Source organism: Salmo salar, chromosome 09 (assembly GCF_965601325.2).
Source record: "Salmo salar chromosome 09, fSalSal1, whole genome shotgun sequence".
Taxonomy (NCBI): Eukaryota; Metazoa; Chordata; class Actinopteri; order Salmoniformes; family Salmonidae; genus Salmo; species Salmo salar.
This window is the reverse complement of record NC_138299.1, coordinates 10,747,927-10,767,296: the sequence shown is the minus strand read 5'-3', so window position 1 is coordinate 10,767,296 and position 19,370 is coordinate 10,747,927. Positions and strand designations below refer to the sequence as shown.

General features: G+C 42.5%; 3 protein-coding genes across 12 annotated transcripts in view; 2 read left to right on the top strand and 1 right to left on the bottom strand.

Moving 5' to 3' along the window:
- Positions 1-2,122: 2,122 nt before the first annotated feature.
- LOC106610695 (collectin-11) lies at positions 2,123-6,777 on the bottom strand. 4 transcript variants are annotated; one of them, XM_014210183.3, is made up of 7 exons: positions 6,635-6,777; positions 5,353-5,507; positions 5,120-5,191; positions 3,551-3,622; positions 3,404-3,457; positions 3,227-3,322; positions 2,123-3,026 (listed from the first exon to the last, which is right to left on the bottom strand). In XM_014210183.3, the coding sequence occupies exons 2-7, from the start codon at positions 5,480-5,482 to the stop codon at positions 2,617-2,619; spliced, it is 834 nt and encodes a 277-aa protein (XP_014065658.1). In that variant the 5' UTR covers positions 5,483-5,507; positions 6,635-6,777; the 3' UTR covers positions 2,123-2,616. The 4 variants fall into 4 exon arrangements, with proteins under 4 accessions (XP_014065658.1, XP_014065661.1, XP_014065659.1 ...); XM_014210186.3 differs by having other exon boundaries at positions 2,123-3,008; XM_014210184.3 differs by having other exon boundaries at positions 5,353-5,483; positions 6,635-6,764.
- Positions 6,778-11,359: 4,582 nt separating this feature from the next.
- Positions 11,360-17,337, top strand: LOC106610694 (sentrin-specific protease 6). Of its 2 annotated transcripts, none has more exons than XM_045723368.2 (18): positions 11,360-11,474; positions 11,591-11,740; positions 11,814-11,884; positions 11,978-12,165; positions 12,397-12,570; positions 12,701-12,734; positions 13,087-13,248; positions 13,416-13,603; positions 13,914-14,206; positions 14,299-14,415; positions 14,560-14,682; positions 14,777-14,869; positions 15,054-15,421; positions 15,534-15,601; positions 15,749-15,816; positions 16,075-16,143; positions 16,237-16,387; positions 16,627-17,337. In XM_045723368.2, the coding sequence occupies exons 1-18, from the start codon at positions 11,383-11,385 to the stop codon at positions 16,762-16,764; spliced, it is 2,547 nt and encodes an 848-aa protein (XP_045579324.2). In that variant the 5' UTR covers positions 11,360-11,382; the 3' UTR covers positions 16,765-17,337. The 2 variants fall into 2 exon arrangements, with proteins under 2 accessions (XP_045579324.2, XP_045579323.2); XM_045723367.2 differs by having other exon boundaries at positions 13,911-14,206.
- Positions 17,338-18,389: 1,052 nt separating this feature from the next.
- LOC106610693 (unconventional myosin-VI) overlaps positions 18,390-19,370 on the top strand; it is a 97,800-nt gene continuing 96,819 nt past the window's right edge. For all 6 annotated transcript variants that reach the window (XM_014210178.3, XM_014210177.3, XM_014210174.3 and 3 more), the window contains exon 1: positions 18,390-18,618. The gene's annotated coding sequence lies outside the window, so the exon portion shown is untranslated. The remainder of the gene's footprint in view (positions 18,619-19,370) is intronic.

The window sequence follows — 19,370 nt, the reverse complement described above, 5'->3', positions numbered from 1 at the left end:
CTAGGAAGGAGACGGCCTGCTGAAAGAACAGGCATTTCTCAGCCTTGACGTACAGGTCATGCTCCAACAGTCATCCAAGTACCTCGCGCACCAAGGACACATGCTTAGAGCGTGTAGCGGAGTAAATCAGAATGTCAGAATGTCATCGATATACACCACTACACCCTGCCCATGCAGGTCCCTGAAAATCTCGTCTACAAAGGATTGGAAAACTGATGGAGCATTCATCAACCCATACGGCATGACGAGGTACTCATAATGCCCTGTGGTGGTACTGAACGCTGTCTTCCACTCGTCTCCCTCCCGGATACGCACCAGGTTATACGCACTCCTGAGATCCAGTTTCATGAAGAAGCGCGCTGTACTTCACCGTGATTTGATTGAGACCTCTATAGTCAATGCATGGGCTTAAACCTCCATCCTTCTTCTTCACAAAAAATAAACTTGAGGAGGCGGGTGAAGTAGAGGGCCGAATGTACTCCTGACGCAGGGATTCAGAGACATATGTATCCATAGACATCGTCTCCGCTTGCGACAGGGGATACACGTGACTCCTGGGAAGTGCAGCGTCTGCCAGGAGATTTATCGCACAATCTTCCCGTCGATGAGGTGGTAATTTAGTCGCCTTTTTACAGAAGGCGAGAGCCAAATCGGCATATTCTGGGGGGATGTGCACGGTGGAGACCTGGTCTGGACTTTTCACCGTGGTAGGACCAACGGAAACCCCTACACACCTTCCTGAGCACTCTCACGACCACCCCGTGAGAGCCCTCTGTTGCCAGGAAATAGTGGGGTTATGCAGAGCCAACCAAGGAAGGCCTAGTACCACAGGAAACGCAGGAGAGTCAATGAGAAAGAGACTGATTCTCTCCTCATGATTCCCCTGCATAACCATGGCCAAGGAGATGGTGGCCTCCTTGATTAGCCCGGACCCTAATAGTCGACTATCTAGAGCGTGTACCGGGAAGGGTCTAACTATAGGAAAAATAGGGATCCCTAACCTAATGGCTAATGCTCTGTCGATAAAATTCCCAGCTGCGCCTGAATCGACGAGCGCCTTATGCTGGGAATGTGGGAAACACTCAGGGAAACAAACAGGCACAAACAGTTGATCAACAGAGGACTCTGGATGAGTGTGGTGCAAACTCACCTGGAGAGACGCCAGAGTGCCCTGCCTGTTGCCTCAACTCCCAGAGGAACCAACACGGCACCGACCGGCAGTGTGTCCTCTGCGGCCACAGATGGCGCACGTGATGGCTCCTCCTCCAGTCTCCCTATGAGCAGCCCCTCCTAACTCCATGGGCACTGGAGCAGGGGTGCTGGACAATGGAACCGACAGAGCCCCCTCAGGACGTCCGGGGGTGACCAGCAGGTTATCCAACCGGATGGACAAATCCACCAGTTGGTCGAAGGAAATGGTGGCATCCCTGCAGGCCAGCTCACATCGGACGTCCTCTCGTAGGCTGCATCGATTGTGGTCGATGAGGGCCCTGTTGTTCCAGCCTGCTCCGGCGGCCAAGGTCCGGAATTCCAGGGCGAAGTCCTGGGCGCTCCTCATCCCGTCTCAAATGGAAGAGCCTCTCCCCCGCCGCTCTGCCCTCTGGTGGATGGTCAAAGACGGCCCTGAAGCGACGGGTGAACTCCTCGAAGTGGTCTGGCGCCGTGTCTCCTTCTCTCCACATGGCGTTTGCCCACTCCAGCGCTCTTCCTGTGAGGCAGGAGACGAGGGCGGCCACTCTCTCCCCTCCTGAGGGAGTTGGGTGCACAGTGGCCAGGTAGAGGTCTAGTTGTAACAAGAATCCCTGGCATTATGCTGCCGTTCCATCATACGCCCTGGGAAGGGAGAGACGCATCCCACTGGAACTCTCTCCGGATGGAACGGATGGAGACAACCCCGGTTGTGCTGGTCGAGGCACTGGAGAGACTTCCTGTCTCTCCCAGCGGTCCATGGTCTGGACAACGCAATTCATCATGGCACCAAGATGTTGTAACATGGCCGAATGTTCCTGGACGCGCTCCTCGACTCCTCTAACCGGGGTACCTGCTCCTGCTGACTCCATTGAAGGTGTGTAATTCTGTCAAAAGGTGTATTGGAGGCGAAGTCAGGTGCAGGAGAGCAGAGTATAATGAACAGGCGCACTTTTATTATAGTTCCAAAACGAGAGCACTACATAAATCAAACGCACTCAAAAAACTGAACATAAAAGTAAAGTGCGTAAACTAACACCACCTAACATGAAACAATTACACACAAAACATGATCGGAAACAGAGGGTTAAATACAAGTAGCTTAATTGGGGAAATGAAAACCAGGTGTGTATGGAAACAAGACAAGACAAATGGATATATGAAAAATGGAGCGGCGATGGCTAGAAAGCCGGTGACGTCGATCACCGAACGCCGCCTGAACAAGGAGAGGAGCCGACTTCGGCGGAAGTCGTGACAGTTGTTGCATGTCAGTAACCAATCTTTTATACTGTACAATGATATTTAGCACTGGTGGGTGATTACATTTAAATGCAGCTGTGTCAAAATAATTCTACATACTGAACAACATCTGTAGAACTCTATAAAAGGCTTCTCTATAACTCACTACCACTTTCAAACAAATACTCCTCAGACACTGTCCTTGTCAAACTCACAGACAAAGTACATGGTGGGGTGGCATGCCACATCGGTCCAGTCCCCCACCGCCACCATTTCAGCACAGTCCTCATCCTCGTAGGCATTGTTGGGTTCCCCTTCCCTCCACTTGCTGAAGGTGCTCATTGGGGAGCTATCGACGTAGGTGAAATGGCCCTCGCGGTCTATGTCGTTGATACCAATGTACACCCGGCTCAGGCCCGCCTCTGTGATGTACCCAGCGATTGCCGTATTGGCCCCCTCATCCTTGGGCATGGCCAGGTGTCCACCCCTCCCCTGACAATAGACTTCTGCGTCGGTGTAGCATTTCTCCTCCTTGACCAGCAGATAGACGTTGCTGTCGGTCTCTTTGATGCCAGCAACAGCTGCAGGGGAGGGCAGTGCTGAAAAATGAGCACTTGTATTTCTATAATCACACCGACATATAAATCCAGCGTTTACTTTGTGAATGGAAGAAAAAGCAAAATGGTCTAAGATACGAGCATTTAAACTAATACTGAAAGTAAACTGATAGCTCTATGTCTTTACGTTACTCATTGGAAATTCCTAATTTAACATTCAACCAGACATCCTGAAAGCGTACCATTTTTTATGAACTTCAGCTCATTGGATAACTGTGTCACTAGGATGTCCATCTCGCCAATAATTTTCCTCAGGGGTGTGCATTCACATGGAACACCTGATGAGACAAAACAAAACGTGGCTTGGGCTTATTGTTAACTAGACCTAGAATGTTTCTCCAAACAAATAAATGTTGTACCTGGATCACCATTTGGGCCCCTTGATCCAGGATCACCCATATCTCCCTTTACACCTGAGAGTAGAAACATTGTTAAAGTACATGGAAAATATAGCAATGCATCCCTAAACAGAAGTGTAAATGCAAGTTGTTCTGTTTTTTTCCTACCTTTGACTCCACTGGGGCCAATCTTCCCATAATGTCCCATTATACCCTTCTGTCCTTTAACTCCCAGATGTCCTGTAGGGAAACATGTTTTACTGTTACTAGAAGTGTTTTGTTACTGATTTCAGAATCAAAGGAATAAGTGGGTTAAATAACAAAGCCTCATCCCACTGCTGGCTTGCTTCTGAAGCTAAGCAGGGTTGGTCCTGGTCAATCCCTGGATGGGAGGCCAGATGCTGCTGGAAGTTTTGTTAGGAGGCACCCTTTCCTCTGGTCTAAAAAAAATATCCCAACACCCCTATGGAGTGATTGGGGACATTGCCCTGTGTAGGGTGCTGTCTTTTGGATGGGACGTTTAATGGGTGTCCCGACTCTCTGTGGTCACTAAAGATCCCATGGGCACTTATTGTAAGAGTAGGGGTGTTAACCTTGGTGTCCTGGCTAAATTTCCAATCTGGCCCTCATAGTCACCTAATCATCCCCAGTTTACAATTGGCTCATTCATCCCACCTCCTCTCCCCTGTAACTATTCCCCAGGTTGTTGCTGTAAATGAGAATGTGTTCTCAGTCAACTTACCTGGTTAAATAAATAAAAAATAAAAAATCTGTCTTTGGTGACAGCATCCACCAGCCCCATAGACTTAGATAGACATTGTATCTGAGCCATTATGGCGTCTGTGAGAGCCATCTCCATTTTGAAGTAGTGACTTTTATTATTTTACTTCTATGACAAACAAACTCAAAGGGTGCATACTGCAATTTACTGCCCTATTGCAGTTATGGAATGTTTGTTCACTCATTGGCTGCTCCCTCCTGGTGACCTGGATGGGATTATGTGATCATTCCTTAACCCATAGGAAGTCCCACCCAGTTGACTACTTCAACATGGTGAAAGTCCTCAATGGCGCTGCCCATGCTAAAACCGGCTTTTGGACACTAGAGTACTCTATCTATCTCTATGACCAGTCCTCATTAACATCTGCTGTAAACACTTGTCAGTGATTCAGGGGATTCTGGGTAGTGTTTCTCACGCAACCTCTGACCTAAAGTAAACATTCTGTTGCTCTGGACTGCCTAGCAGTGATGTAACCAGCGCACAATATCCTCTAGGAGAAATGATTGTCATTACATGCTGTGCTCTTTACTCTAGTTCCTGCAATAACTGTCCAATTAAATAAATACATCATAGAATCATGTTGTTAAAGGAAATATGATTATTTTAAACCATTCTTGAAAAAAATCTGTATGGTTCTAGTCTATTGTAAAATAAACAAGTCCACAAATGTAGTGAGACACCCTAGTGATAGGCCAAAGGGTTATCCAAAGACCTTTTCCGAAGAGAAATCAGTAGGTGTGTCCAAAAAGCTTTTCATGACAACCAAATTCTCAAGCAGATAACTACTCCCAACATCCTACAATGCTGATAAACATACCACGCCCAAGTTTCCCAAGTCCAGCCTCCATAGAGTCAAATCTTTGTGATATTGTGAGGGATGTCATCAAAGCATAGCACCTGTACAGAGAGAATGCTGAACATTGTTTTTGCTTCTGTTTTCAAAGATAGAGGCTTACCTATCTCCCCTGGTGGACCCATTCTTCCTGGTTTCCCAGGTGCCCCTTTCACTCCCTTTTCTCCTTCCTCTCCTGTCAAATGGAGAGAAATCTTCATGTATCAAAACACAAACTGCACAACTCTGAAATGTTATTACTGTTGATAAATAGTGCACACTGTAATCCTATGAGTCCTATATGATTTCTGAGCGTGTTTTAGACTCTTTAATTTTTGATGAAAGGTGAGTGTATGCCTTTGAGTCCTGGGACGAGAATTTGGACAGAGCAGGGTTCGTCTGACATGTGCTGTCCATGAGCTGACTCCATCAGGGTCAGCCCCAGTAGACTGATAAGTACACAAGGCATCAGCTTCTCTCCTCTCATCCTGCAACATGGATGGGTTGATGGACTGGAAGAAATTGTATGAGATATACACTGACACAAACACAGATACAGGTAACTGCCAAAATAAAAGAAACACCAACATAAAGTATCTTAATAGGGCCTTGGGCCACCAACGAGCCGCCAGAACAGCTTCAATGCACCTTAGCATAGATTCTACAAGTGTCTGGAAATCTATTGGAGGGATGCGACATCATTCTTCAACGAGAAATTCCATAATTTGGTGTTTTGTTGATGGAAAACGCCGTCTCATGCGTTGCTCCAGAATCTCCAATAATGTTAAATTAGGTTGATTTCTGGTGACTGAGACGGCCATGGCATATAGTTTACATCATTTTCATGATCATTACACCATTCAGTGACTACCCGTGCCCTGTGGATGGGGACATTTCCACTGCACACAGATGTCAATTCAATGTCTCTTCCACATTGGTTCAATGTAATTTAATTGAAATGACGTGGGAACAACATTGATTCAACCAGTGTGTGCCCAGTGGGTTGTCATCCTATGGGGGCATAGACATGGTAATAATAGCCTGCCCAGCATTTTTATACATGACCCTAAGCATGATGGGATGTTATTTGCTTAATTAAACTCAGGAACCACACCTGTGTGGAAGCACCTGCTTTAAAAATATTTTGTATCCCCCCCATTTACTTAGTGTTTCCATTATTTTGGCAGTTACCTGTACATCTGAAGAGCAGAGTTAAGACTGTTTGCAGTAAATTGAGAAAAGACAACATCATGGTAATCATGGTCTGATATGAGTAATGATTACCCAGGTCTATGTGATAGTGTGCTTTTATACAGTCCATCACAACAACTGATTGGAGACCTCAAACCAACCCTTTCACATCACTCAATATAACAACAACAAAAAAATTGGTGAAACTTGCAGTAGCCTAGGCGAGAATGTATCTGACCTAAGACTACATTTCCTTATCTGGCTTTGATGTAAATTCCCTTGAAAAGTGCCTTGGCACATGCCAGATGAAACAATAGAGTGCTGTGACAAATCACATACAGCCAAACAACATCCAAAGATAAACCAACCAAGGTTGCTTCATCATGACACACACAGGATACTGTTATATCGGTCTCAAGTCACATCAATATTTCTAAATTTAACCTACCTTTTGTGGAGTTTTCCAGACCCACAAAGCAGCAAGTAGCTTCAGCTTGAGGATTTTTCCAAATGATCCACATGAGTTAACATGGGGTTCCACACTGGTGGTTTTTCCAGGGATTTCATGTTTCCTTCTCAGGACCCTAGAATGTGTGTGATAGGTCGTTTCACAGATAAAGCCAAAGGCAGCTGGGGCTTCAAAGATAATTGGATGGGAAAGCATGTGGGTCATTGACAACATCCACTTCTGATAACACACAAACTAAATTAAAAGGGGATTAAAAACTATAAAGGTCCATTCTTGATTTTCACGAGAATACAGAAATATGTCATGTGAATAGGTTATGATGTAGCTAGTACAAAACAACAACCTAATAGAGTTGCAATGTCAGTTAAAACCCACCACCCTACTCCACTATTTAAACCTATCTGGTCCTACCTCAGGCCAACAGCCTGAAAGGACAGGACACCACCACTCAACAAACCCTGTAACTCTTCTGACGTCAAATCTCGCACACTCAAATACTTCTCTGCAGCTGCCACCACAACCTCTATTTTCTGTGATTAACGTTCCGTCCTTGCAGTACAGTTTATAACCATTGTTATGAATGCTAAAAAGCCAAACTTACTGAAGCATATATCACTCGTTGGCCTATCCCTCTGTACTGATAGAGATCTACACTACTCACACGACTCCTCCTTGACCCATCTTCCTCAACTTTCGCTGCCTCAGCATATGACACAATATGCTCTACCAGGGGCGAAAATCTGATATCAACTTTGGAGGGGACAATTACATGAAATTTTCTCAAGAGCAATTCCTGAGGGGGACACCAAAAGTAGTGCTGTAACACATAGCCTACATTGTAATATGGTAAATGTATATTGAGGAACCAAAGAAATAAGGTGTTTGCCGTACTCCTAACTACTGGTACCCAAAACTACACAACTAATCACAACAGCAATACCATTGCCTTTAACAAATCTTAGTTCAGTCACCAGTTTAAGTTGAGAGTGGGGGGTATCCATGCCATTTTCCAATTATGTTCCTATATTACAAGTAAAAAAAAATTGAGAACCTTTCATAATGTTGCCAAACAAAGACTCAACAAACTTACCTGAGACTCCCTGTCTCTGCCAGTCTGTCCCTGCATATCTGTCCCCAACTCTGCTGTCTGTGTGCCATCTGTTGCCTGCTCTGCCTAATGACATCATTGTGAAACATTTCCATTAGAATTTCATTTCTTTCTTATGAACATTTTATCAACTAGTCTTTGAGATATTAGGCTACTAGGGTTCTTACTATGCGTTTTGGTGTACTGAAAAATACTCTGATGTCCGTCTTATTTTTCTGCCATTTTTCTACCTGGCTGGCTACACACACACACAGTAGGAGATGGGCTTCTATCATCTTATCTTCTATCATTCTATTTGGGCTTCGATCTAAAAGGTAGCTAGCAAATGTGAAACGGATTAAAATGACAAGAGTTGACATTTACACAACATATGCTGCAACCTTTTGTAATTTTAATAGTTTGTTTCATATTGGCTGGCTTCTAACAATAGCTGAATTTGCAAAGCTAGCGAGCACCAATTCAGTTTCAGTGGTGTTTGCTATAATCTTTGGTACCCGGGTTAAATAAAGGTGAAATAAAATAAATAAATAAAAGTTCCCTTGCGACAATTTAGCTTTTGCAACGAGACCATTAAATATATTTAAGACAATGGTAGAAGAGAGTGTAGTTCTGTTCAGTTTGGACTTCAGTTTATCACTAACCTTATCACAGGGACTTTGAAGCACTAACTTACATCATTTGCGTGCTGATCTTGGAATAAATTGACGATAGCAAAGATTCCATCTTTGACGACGCCACATAAATGGAATAGGTACTAGCTAGCTTAATAGTTAATATTTGCGCACTAGCTCTGCATATTCATCTAGTGTGTGTGCGCGATTGACTAGATTAACCTCACGTCAGTTACGTTCATTGAGTGCCTTTCAGACAGTAGACACGACCCCTCTGTTACCTTGCAAACTAAGGAACTGGCAGTGGATCAAACCATTGTGAGGCAAAGGGTGGGGGGGTCGCAATCTTTTGAAACTTAAAAACGCGCTATTGTCTATAATCAGCACAATTGCTTTCATTGCGTATTATTAATATTATTTAAATTACATAGTTATGTTTCATTGATATATTGGGGGGACAAATCATATTTTTCCCAGGATGGGGGGGTCGTGTCCCCCCCGGGATTTCCGCCCCTGTGCTCTACTCTAAGTAACCTCAACCTGCCACTCTTGCACCGGACATTTCTGATTCCCACCCAGCCCCATGTGCACCCATACAATTAACACATACCGCTTCTTACCCCAATGCTACACACTCCTTTGTCTCGTGCCCTTCTGCACACTTCTCACACCTAGGAACCTCCCTTCTACAGACTGCTGACACCTGTAACGTCTTAAATTTATTTGGCACATAAACTTGTACGGGATAAATGAAATATCCTAACATCAATCACTTTGTCAGGCAGAGACTCAATATCAAAAGTTATGCAAGCCAGAGGCAAAATAATTGTTTTTGTCTGACGCAAGTTTTGTGCCAATGAATTTAAGTTAAATATCGCCAAATGCGTCAATTTAATTAAATGTGCAATAAAAAAAGCATAGTGTCTAAGTCTATTTAATGAATCCCAACAGATCGCAAAGCAGGGAATCCCCATTCCCCACTGAGTTAATTTTTGGAAGTGTCAAATTCACGTTCTCATCCATAAATGCATATCAAGTACAAGCGTGCTGCCCAGCAGCTCACATCAATCAGCAGGATGGATGGGCGTCTAACGTGGATCGCTAGAATAATGATTATGATCACATTACCTCAATTTAAATATTAGGCCTATGGGGACACCTATACATTTGGAAGCCAAGCACGAGTGATCACTGTAGCCTTAATATCGTCTAGACATGATGTTAAAATATCATCACGCCTAGAATAAAAAACACCAGGCTTCTGTCATAGACTTAATTTAATGAAAAAAGTAAAAAATTACAGGGGGTAGTTTAGAGAAAGAATCCCGTGCAAATCATCCTCTGGAATAAGGCACATGCTTGGATAATAATTACATAACCAACATCTCTAGTACAGTGGTGTAAAAAGTACCCAATTGTCATACTTGAGTAAAAGTAAAGATACTTTAATAGAAAATGACTCAAGTAAAAGTTAAAGTCACTCAGTAAAATACTACTCGAGTAAAAGTTTTAAAGTCTTTTTTTTAAACACTTAAGTATCAAAAGTAAATGTAATTGCTAAAATGTACTTAAGTATCATAATAAAAGCAAACCAGACGGCACAATGTTATTGTTTTTAAAAATGTATGGATAGCCAGGGGTACACTCCAACACTTAAGACATAATTTACAAACAAAGCATGTGTGTTTAATGAGTCCACCAGATCAGAGGCAGTACGCATGACCAGAGATGTTCTCTTGATAAGTGCATGAATTGGGCCATTTTCCTTCATGCTAAGCAATCAAAATGTAATGAGCACTTTTGTGCGTCAGGGAAAATGTATGGAGTAAAAAGTACATTATTTTCTTTAGGAATGTAGTGAAGTAAAAATAAAAGTTGTCAAAAACGTAAATAGTAAAGTCAACTACAGATACCTAAAAAAAAAAAAAACTTGAGTACTAAAAATACTTGAATGTACTGTTTAAGTCGTTTTTGGGTGTATCTGTACTTTACGATTTATATTTTTGACATTCCTAAAGAAAATAATATAATTTTTACTCCATAAATTTTCCCTGACACCCAAAAGTCCTCGTTACATTTTGAATGCTTAGCAGGACAGGAAATGGCACCAAGGTAACATCCCTGGTCCTCCCGTGCCTCTGATCTGGCGGACTCACTAAACACAAATGCTTCGTTTGTAAATAACCTCTGAGTGTTGTAGTGTCCCTGGCTATCTGTAAATAAATAAAAACAAGACAATTGTGCCGTATGGTATGCTTAATATAATGAATTTTAAATTATTTATACTTTTACTTTTGATACTTAAGTATATTTGGGCGCTCATTGTTACAATGTGATGAACAGGCATCTGGGGCGCTGATTGGCTCAGCCTCCAATCAAGGTTGAACGTTCACATTTTGATGACACCACGGATAGGTGGTTACAGGTGGGCGTGCGAATAATTTTGGTCATCTTCAGAATTGCAGACATGTTCTGGGAAAAACAAGGCTAGTATTTTGCTAGATTAATGAAAAGTTACATTAACCAACCATAATAGCTGTGTATGCAATCCGTTCAAATCAAGCTAGCGAGCGAACTGATTAGCTGGCTAAATTAGCTACGACATTTGCGTTAGCTAACTATCACGGTTTGTTTATCTAGTTCAGAAGGTGTTTTGCGTTTCAATTCGCATAACATTCGTCTACTCTCCCAGTTTAGATAATATTGCGAAGAGAGTGATTGTTCATTTTTTTGTGTGTCTGAAAATAACTAACTAACATAGTACCGAATGAAAGAAGAAAGCTAGCTAAAGCTAACCATTGCAAGTTGGACCTCGGTGACAGTGAAAAATATTGATGTTTTTCCAATGAATATATGTTTACCTGACTTTGGTAGCAACCCAGCAATGCAGTTCTCATGCTTAGTGTTGTGGGTAGGCTAGTTAATGGATGGGTGACTAATGGATTTGTATTTCCTCCATTGGATATGTTTTATTTTCCAACAGTTGTACCTGCACTGCTGACTGACAAATGAAAAAACGTTGGGCAAATAAACCTTTGAAAAAATCCCTCAAAGGAAATGCCATTGGACTCAATATGTTGGGAATTGGCAAGATGCCTAGGTATGTGTTTCTATGAAGTTTAGTTTGCTTAGCTACAAACTCATTAATGTTTAACAATTATCTTTTGCTTTTGAAAATCCACATCTTTTAAAACTCACTTTTTTTTGTCACCACAGCTCTCAAACTGAAGCAGTGCATTTCAGCACAGTCCTCAACCACAGTGACTACTTTTTGAGCCAGGTACCCTCTCCAGGAGTGGTTGTCCAAGGCAGCATCTTCCAACATGCGTTTACCCCTGCTTTAGTGCTTCAGAATAATGGGCAAAGGTGAGATATCCCTTATTTAAAAGGTAATGAAGGATTTTAAACATTTGTCACTCATGTCTGGAATGCATTATAGGATTGATGGCGCACTATGTCTTCAAACAGAAGAATCGCCCAAGAAAAATCCTTCTCTCCTACAACCTGCAGGTAAATTGTTATTCACTTGACTGCCATTTCATAAGAAGCCTACTGTACAGAGTAAATGCAATCCTTGACATAATGCTTATTGTTTTTATGTAGTTGTGTTGTCAGGTGATGACAAGGAAGTAACCTCAGTCTGTTCTGGTACGCCAACGTCAGGGACTAGTCACTCCTCACCAACGCCCTCTGGTGGCAGTTTGGAGACAGTCGCTGATGATGATTTCACAAGCAATTACTTTACCAACTCCAAAACCAGACTACCAAGGAAGAAGCGAATGAAAGACCCGGTATCAGAAACACTCAATGCTGTGTAGCCGTAGTCTGTCAGTGATCAAAGGTCAATTGGATTTTTGATAAGAATCTTGACTGGTAAAACGACTTAGTCAAGGGACATGTCACATTTGAGTGACCTATCAGTACACACCAAATACAACCCTAATGTATGTGATTTTGTTTATACCTATTAACACCATCTGTTATGTCATGTTTTTCACTTATTTTAATGCTTCCCTTCAAAGTTTGGAAAGTTGGTCCCAGACAAACCCACCACAAAACGGCGAAGAGTAAAACAGAATCATCCCACATCACCTCCTCCTAAAAAGACATCTGCTGACATTTCTGAGGGGATTGATGTGGTCTGCAGATGTATGAGAGTGGGAACAATGTGCAGGACACCTCCCAAGCATGTCACCGTAAGCTTATTTTTATCATTTCAGTATAATATTGAGTACAGTATTTCAAAATTAAAACTCTTTACCAATAGAGAACACAACACTGATATTCCAGTATTCCTCTGACTCAGTTTATTTGACTCTGTTTCAGTTTACAACAGAGTACATCCAGATTGATGAACAAGGTAAGAATGAAGAAAGCCCTTCAGTCTGAATTTGTGCCTTAGTGGGATAAACCACAGGAGGTTGGTGGCACCTTAATTGGGGAGGACAGGCTTGTGGTATTGGCTGTATCGGAATAGGTGGAATGCTATCAAATACATCAAACACATGGTTTCCATGTGTTTGATGCCATTCCATTTACTCCGTTCCAGCAATTATTATGAGCCGACCTCCCCTCAGCCTCCACTGGGATGAACATATGAGCAGCCAAGAGCTGAAGCTGTTAAAAGTGAGTCACAAAACTGAGGTATGTAGCACACAGACGGTATGTAAAGGCCTTAATACATTTTTCCATCCCTAATCTGTTAATGTTAGTGCGGCTGTGGTCGTATAGTCTGGCCAGCTGTGCGTGGTGCCATGTCCGAAGCTTGCCTGCCCTTTTCCTCAAGACCACCTCAGGGGAGTCCCAGCGCCTCCGCCTTCTCCTCAAGATGTCCCGAGCCAACAGGGGTGCCTGGTATGACAGCAAGGGCCAACGTGAGTATTACAGAACACTTCTCAAAGAACTGACCAAGGGAACTCTTAATACTGTAGATGTTCATCTTGTAGACTCCCCTGTTTCCCCAATGTAAATTCAGTTTGCTGACTTAATCAAACTTAATCCCTCGGTCTCTATATATCTGAAGTTTGTCGTCTTTTGGCAGATCTCGGCGAGAACTACATAATCTTAGTGTTTGAGAATATGCTGTCTGACCTGGAGAAAGTTGAACTGGAGAAAATCTTCAGAGAAATTGGCAGAGCAAATAAAGCTCCTGAGGATTTCACAGTACAATTGCCATTTGTGGAGGCCAACAGAATACTGATGCATTCCTCCCATCTAAACCCAGAGAAGGTAAGCATGTTGAACATGTAATGTTACTGATGGGGCATGGTGGAAAGTTTAATAAATTTAAATCCATTTACTTATGCACTCTGAGTTGTAGGCATTTAATGGAGCATCATCCACAATGACATAACCTCATGAAGCATCAATGGATTTTATTTGATGTGTCCTCTATTTATTTTCCTCTCTGCAGCAGGTTTCAGAGCCCATTACATGCCCACCTAAATCTCCTCCTCGCCCAGCTTCATCATTTCTGCATAAGGTCTCCCAGGCCATTTCAGGTCCATCTAAACCTCTGACCTCTGATGCGTTTCAGCAGCAGTTTTTGGATTCCATTTGTGGCTCCAGTAAACAGACACTATCTTCCAAGCCTCTTGCCCCAAGATGGATTGCACCTGCCCCACAACTGATCTCTCTTTCCCCACCACGGATCTCTCTTGCCCCACCACAAATCTATTTTGCCCGACCACAGATCTCTCCTCCCCCAGCATGCCTGTCTCCTCCCCCAGCATGCCTGTCTCCTCCCCCAGCATGCCTGTCTCCTGCCCCAATACAAGTCTTGGATGATGAAATAGTGGAGATTGAATCAACCTTCAAAGGGCCAGTCAAGAGGTGAATGACAATTCCCTTTGTGCTTTTGTTATAGTGGAAAATAGACTACTTCTGCTAACCCCATTGTGATGTTTGGGTTGTCGTCTTGCTAGGATAATACTGTACCCACCACCTCCAGCCAGAGGGGGGATCTCTGTCACCAATGAAGACCTGCACTGTCTCAACGAGGGAGAGTTCTTGAATGATGTCATCATTGACTTTTACCTGAAGTGAGTAAAATCTGTAAGATCTGCTTTTACATTGCTCACCGTGGGTATTGTAGTGGGTTAACATTGGTGTATGTTCAGTATCCGCATTCCTATGGAATTAAATTGCTTAATTTTGCTTTACGTTATACTTCATTGTTTGTCAAGGTATTTGGTCTCTGCAATGCTGAAAGAGGAGGATGCCAACAGGAGTCACATGTTCAGCTCCTTCTTTTACAAGTGCCTCACCCAGACAGAGCAGAGAAAGACCCCATGCTCTGAGGACCTACCGTAAGTACTGTAGTATGCCGACTGTACTTAACCAGTGCCCAATAGGTTCCAGCTCTGTGGGACAATTAAACTCAACCTCAACCGTTCATTCTAGTGTGAAGAAAAGGAGACACAACCGAGTGAGAACATGGACCAGGAATGTTGACCTCTTCCAGAAGGACTTCATCTTTGTCCCCATAAATGAATCGTGAGTCCATCTCATGCATACTATTACAGTATATACTCTGTCATAAATTGTCATGATATTGCTTCTTATTTAAGGTATGCTTTCCTCCCAAATGTCAAAGTTCCCATATGTTTTAGTTTAGTTTACCTGAGTCACCTTCTCAACTCTTCTTTCCATCCATGTCAAAACACCCTCTTCTCCCCAGGGCACACTGGTTCCTGGCGGTCATCTGCTTCCCTGGCCTAGAGTACCTCCAGCAGGAGCCCCTGTCTCCACACTCCCCATTCCCAGCCTGGCTGGAGGAAGCAGAGAGCAGCTTGGACAAGTGCTTCCTGATGGACTCCACCTCCCCCAACCCGATGTCCCTGTTCTTCAGCCCCCCAGGCAGCAGCACCAGGGGTCAGCCAGGCCCAGAAGCCCCAGACTGTGACCTCACCATAGGGGTGAGGCTGTGTGTGTGCTCAAATGGTGGGGGCGGAGAGGAGCTGGAGTCGGTCATGAAGGAACTCAGTGTGAGCCCCACCACCACAGGGGTCCATGGTCTAGGTCTGATAAAGAAGCAGCTCCTCTCAGGTGAGTGAGGAGAGAATACAGTCTAGTTGATCGTTAACTGCATTATAAATGGAATTGCGTTTAGTCATGACCACTCAACTGCTGAATTGGGAGAATGTGAACTATGTTTTAGATGATTGCAACGGATATGAAATGGAAAAGGATATCTTTGCCTTTTCTCCTCTTCAGGATTCAAATCAGGTAATGGATCTGTATGTATATTTTGATGTTAGTTTTTTTGACAGTATACTACTATCAAAAGGGGTGATTAGAGAAAGTGTCTTTCAGGCCATTCTATCAAGTATGTTACGTCTGAATTTGACACTAAAAATCTTTCTCCCTATCAAGGACCAGTGCAATGAGAGTGAACAGCAGGACAGTGCAGATGTCTCCTCCCAATCCACTACCTGTAAACAGTAAGTTCCATGGGCTGGGGTTTTAACCTTCTCCTTTACCTTACAGCTGCCTTGTAGACTGTTGTAGTTCTCACACTAGTTGAACATTTATTATTCCTGCAAGAAAATGTTATTCACTCATGTCACTAGATGGCACCAGAATCATTCTTTGTATGTACCATAAACTGATAAGATGTACAATGTCCTCATGGTGAGCAATACCTTGAATTATCACAGACTGTCTGATCATATCAAATCTTTTGCTTTTTCCTCAAACAGACCTTGTATCCTGATCATGGATTCCCTAGGAGGCCATGTGAGATCGGGGGTCGTGAAGATCCTGCAAGAGTAAGATTTGATCTACTATTTATCCACCTATCAGGTTAGCAACACCTTTGTGACTGTAGTACGGACTGAGTTTGGAAATGTGTATGAATGCAGATACTTAGAGGTGGAGTGGGAGGTGAGGAAAGGCAGTCTGAGGAGTTTCTCTGAAGATTCGATGAGGGGCTCAAACCCCCAGGTCCCTCAGCAGGACAACTATAGCGACTGTGGCGTTTACCTGCTTCAATATGTGGAGAGCTTTTTCCAGGTGAGGACATAAATTGTTGACTTCAGTACATAAAAATCAATTGGCTACTATAGGATGAATTGGGTCAGTTTTTTTTTTAATATATATATTTTTTTAATTCTGACCGTGATATGATCAGGAAACAAATACTGGTTAGATAACTCCTGGCCCCACGAATGAGACTTGTACCATGCTAATATTTCTGAGATTTCTAAAGAAGTCTTAAAAAATATATATTTTACAATTTTTTGGGGATTTAGAATCCCCCAAAAGATTTTGAGCCACCCATGGACCTGAAGGAATGGTTTCCACTGATGCTGGTGAAGCGCAAGCGAGCAGATATCAGGAAACTCGTCCTCGAAATTCAACATCAACAAGAGGACACAAATGACTCATAACCTCCATTTAAATGGATATAGTATTCAATACGATGAAATTCACCATTTGATTTGGTGGGGTTATTGGTCCAATGGACCTGGCTCAGTGACGGTACATTTAGTTCCTTTACCTTACTCTGTATCACATTGTTACTGTGTGTGTGTATGTGTATATATACATACACACCTCACCTTTTTAATTTTAAGGCATAATCTTTTTTCATGGCTGCACTTGTGACTAAGTATCTGTGTTTTGCAATGTTTATTGGTTGATAGGATGGTGATATGATTCTTCCCTTAGTTGTCGCATCACAGATTAAAATTGCATAAATTGAGAATTTCTGTGAAAATGTAGCTTTGTTCTATAAAGGGTTCCAGTTTATTCTTAATGTCCTGTTATGCTTGAAAATGTAATGTCAGAGACGTGAGATTGTTGTAGTACATTGTTTTGTATGTTTTTGAATGTCTAAGTTCTCATAGCACTTGCATTATTTGTGAGGGGCACTTTGTTGGATTGCCCATCTGTTAAGCGAGCAGCCTAGCATTGTTAAATTTCATTTGAAGTAGAAGTGAAAAATAAAGTAAATGTTTAAGTACCAATTCTTGTTTGGTGGTCTTTTTTATAAAGCAGTTATTTTAAGGACCGGATAGTTGCCTATGCAAAATCAAGACTGTAGGAAATTATTAACAGCCCTATCGACCAACCCACTTTAGCAGAGATATTGATTTAACTGCAGTTTCCTCATGTGCTCTGCCTTGTTCCTTAGTTACGCCTATCTCCGGCTGTGGGATTCCCCTTGCATGGTGGTCTGTTGGCTCCACAGAGCTGACAGGAGCTCAGCCTCTGATGTACTGCTCTATTAATCTGATTAAATTGTCCTCTGTTCCATTGGCTCAGCCTCAGCTCTCCAGTTGTCAAAGTCCCTCCCTGAAAGACAAAGCTTTCCTATCCTCAGTCTCGAATTGGCTCATTTGACTCATCCACTCTTCCTCAGGTTGTCAATGAGATGCTCTCACTGATCCCAATCAATTATATGGTTGGATAAAGGTTAATTCCTCCAATGGTTCACCTTTGTGGTCAGTTACCCAGAAAACAACTGTTTGACTGGCATTGTGTGCAGTTGCGGTCTTTGACATGTGAACTGGACATGGAGGACAGGATTGTAACATGAACAAAGAAAGTAAACATTTCATGTCACATTTATATGCGTTCTCCCTGTGGGAAATGTGATACAATGGGTATCATATGTCCTAATTAGATCTACCAACCCATTATAGGCTTCAATGGGGGATATGTTGTCTTCAGGTGATGTGTTTAAATTACCAGTCTCTCAAATATTTATGAGCCTGAAGTAGAATTTTACACACCTTTTTATTGAAACCATTGTGATGTATGCTAATTTGCATCTATCATCTGCCCTCTGTACTTTTCCCCATGATCATCTGGGGAAAAGGGGAAACAATATTATAATTTAAAAGCAATCCTGTAGCTATCAACAGTAAACAAGGACAAATGCATTACTTTCATCTATTTCAAGTGAGAATTAATATCCTTCGACAATATAGTACATACGAATGCAGATTATCAAGTTACGCTGCAACTAATACAACTTCACGACCTTTATGCTACAGGTATCATTATGATGACGGTTACTGTTCCTGGAAAGAAGCGCATTCCCAGTGACGTCATCTCTGCCTCCCAGCTGGACTTCAGTCTGCTCAGCTGTGGGTAGGCTGCTGCTGAATTACCGGTCGACAGAGTACCAAAATAAGACTTCGGATATTGTCAATTATATTTTGTATGCGGGAATTTTAACCCGTTTTTCGTTGAGCCACATCAAGAATACAGACGTATCGTTTAAGGGCTACATTGTTGTAAGTTCCTCTTTAGTATTCTTGCAAACCATTTAGCGAGGTAGCTAGATATAACCTGTAGGCTACACTTGTTAGCTCGTGGCTAGCTAACTGGGAGTGGCTAGCTATCGTTAGCTAGCTATGTGATGATGATGGTGGAGCGAGCGCAGTTTGCAAATACGAATGAGATTGATACTAACTATTCGTCAAATACTGATGTAGCTAAAATTATCCGCATTAATTTTAATTTCGCGTTGCATTATGTCTCTAAAATGTCTAAGTGGAATTGTCTCACAATGCTGTAACTACAGAAGCTGCCTAAGCATGCCATTTGCGAATGTTATTATAGGGCTCTAGTTAGCTCATAACGGTATAACTATCTAGCTCGAGCCTGCCTGCTTTTGTTCGGTAAATGTAGCCATTGTCTTGTTTGATACTCCATATTTAGCTAGGTAAATATGTCGACATGTGACTTAAGCTGTCAGGTTAGAATGTAAGTATGTGCATGTGACATTTTTATTAGACAATAGCTAGTAAATAGTTTTATCCAATGATTGTTTGACAAAGCTATGAAGTAGCTCTTACTGTTTATTGAAGTTATGTGCATGCCATGATTCTTCAATTGCCATGAAATAAGCATCACAAAAATATTAGTGGCATAATTCTGGGTTATCAACAGCGGAGTTTAACCATCAAAGTAGCTATGTTCTGAATGTACAGCCAATGCACTAAGCCAGGGATCATCAACTAGATTCAGCCGCAGGGTTATTTTG

Bases quoted from the DNA above. Each gene is read 5' to 3' on its own strand.
- LOC106610695 (XM_014210183.3), bottom strand. From the start codon at position 5,482: ATGAGAGGAGAGAAGCTGATGCCTTGTGTACTTATCAGTCTACTGGGG. The intron at 3,623-5,119 runs GTAAGCCTCTAT...GTTTCCCTACAG, and splicing joins GGGTCCACCAGGGGAGATAG to GACATCTGGGAGTTAAAGGA. The intron at 3,027-3,226 runs GTACGCTTTCAG...CTCATTTTTCAG, and splicing joins GCTGAAGTTCATAAAAAATG to CACTGCCCTCCCCTGCAGCT.
- LOC106610694 (XM_045723367.2), top strand. From the start codon at position 11,383: ATGAAAAAACGTTGGGCAAATAAACCTTTGAAAAAATCCCTCAAAGGA. The intron at 14,870-15,053 runs GTGAGTCCATCT...TCTTCTCCCCAG, and splicing joins TTTGTCCCCATAAATGAATC to GGCACACTGGTTCCTGGCGG. The intron at 16,388-16,626 runs GTGAGGACATAA...TTGGGGATTTAG, and splicing joins ATGTGGAGAGCTTTTTCCAG to AATCCCCCAAAAGATTTTGA.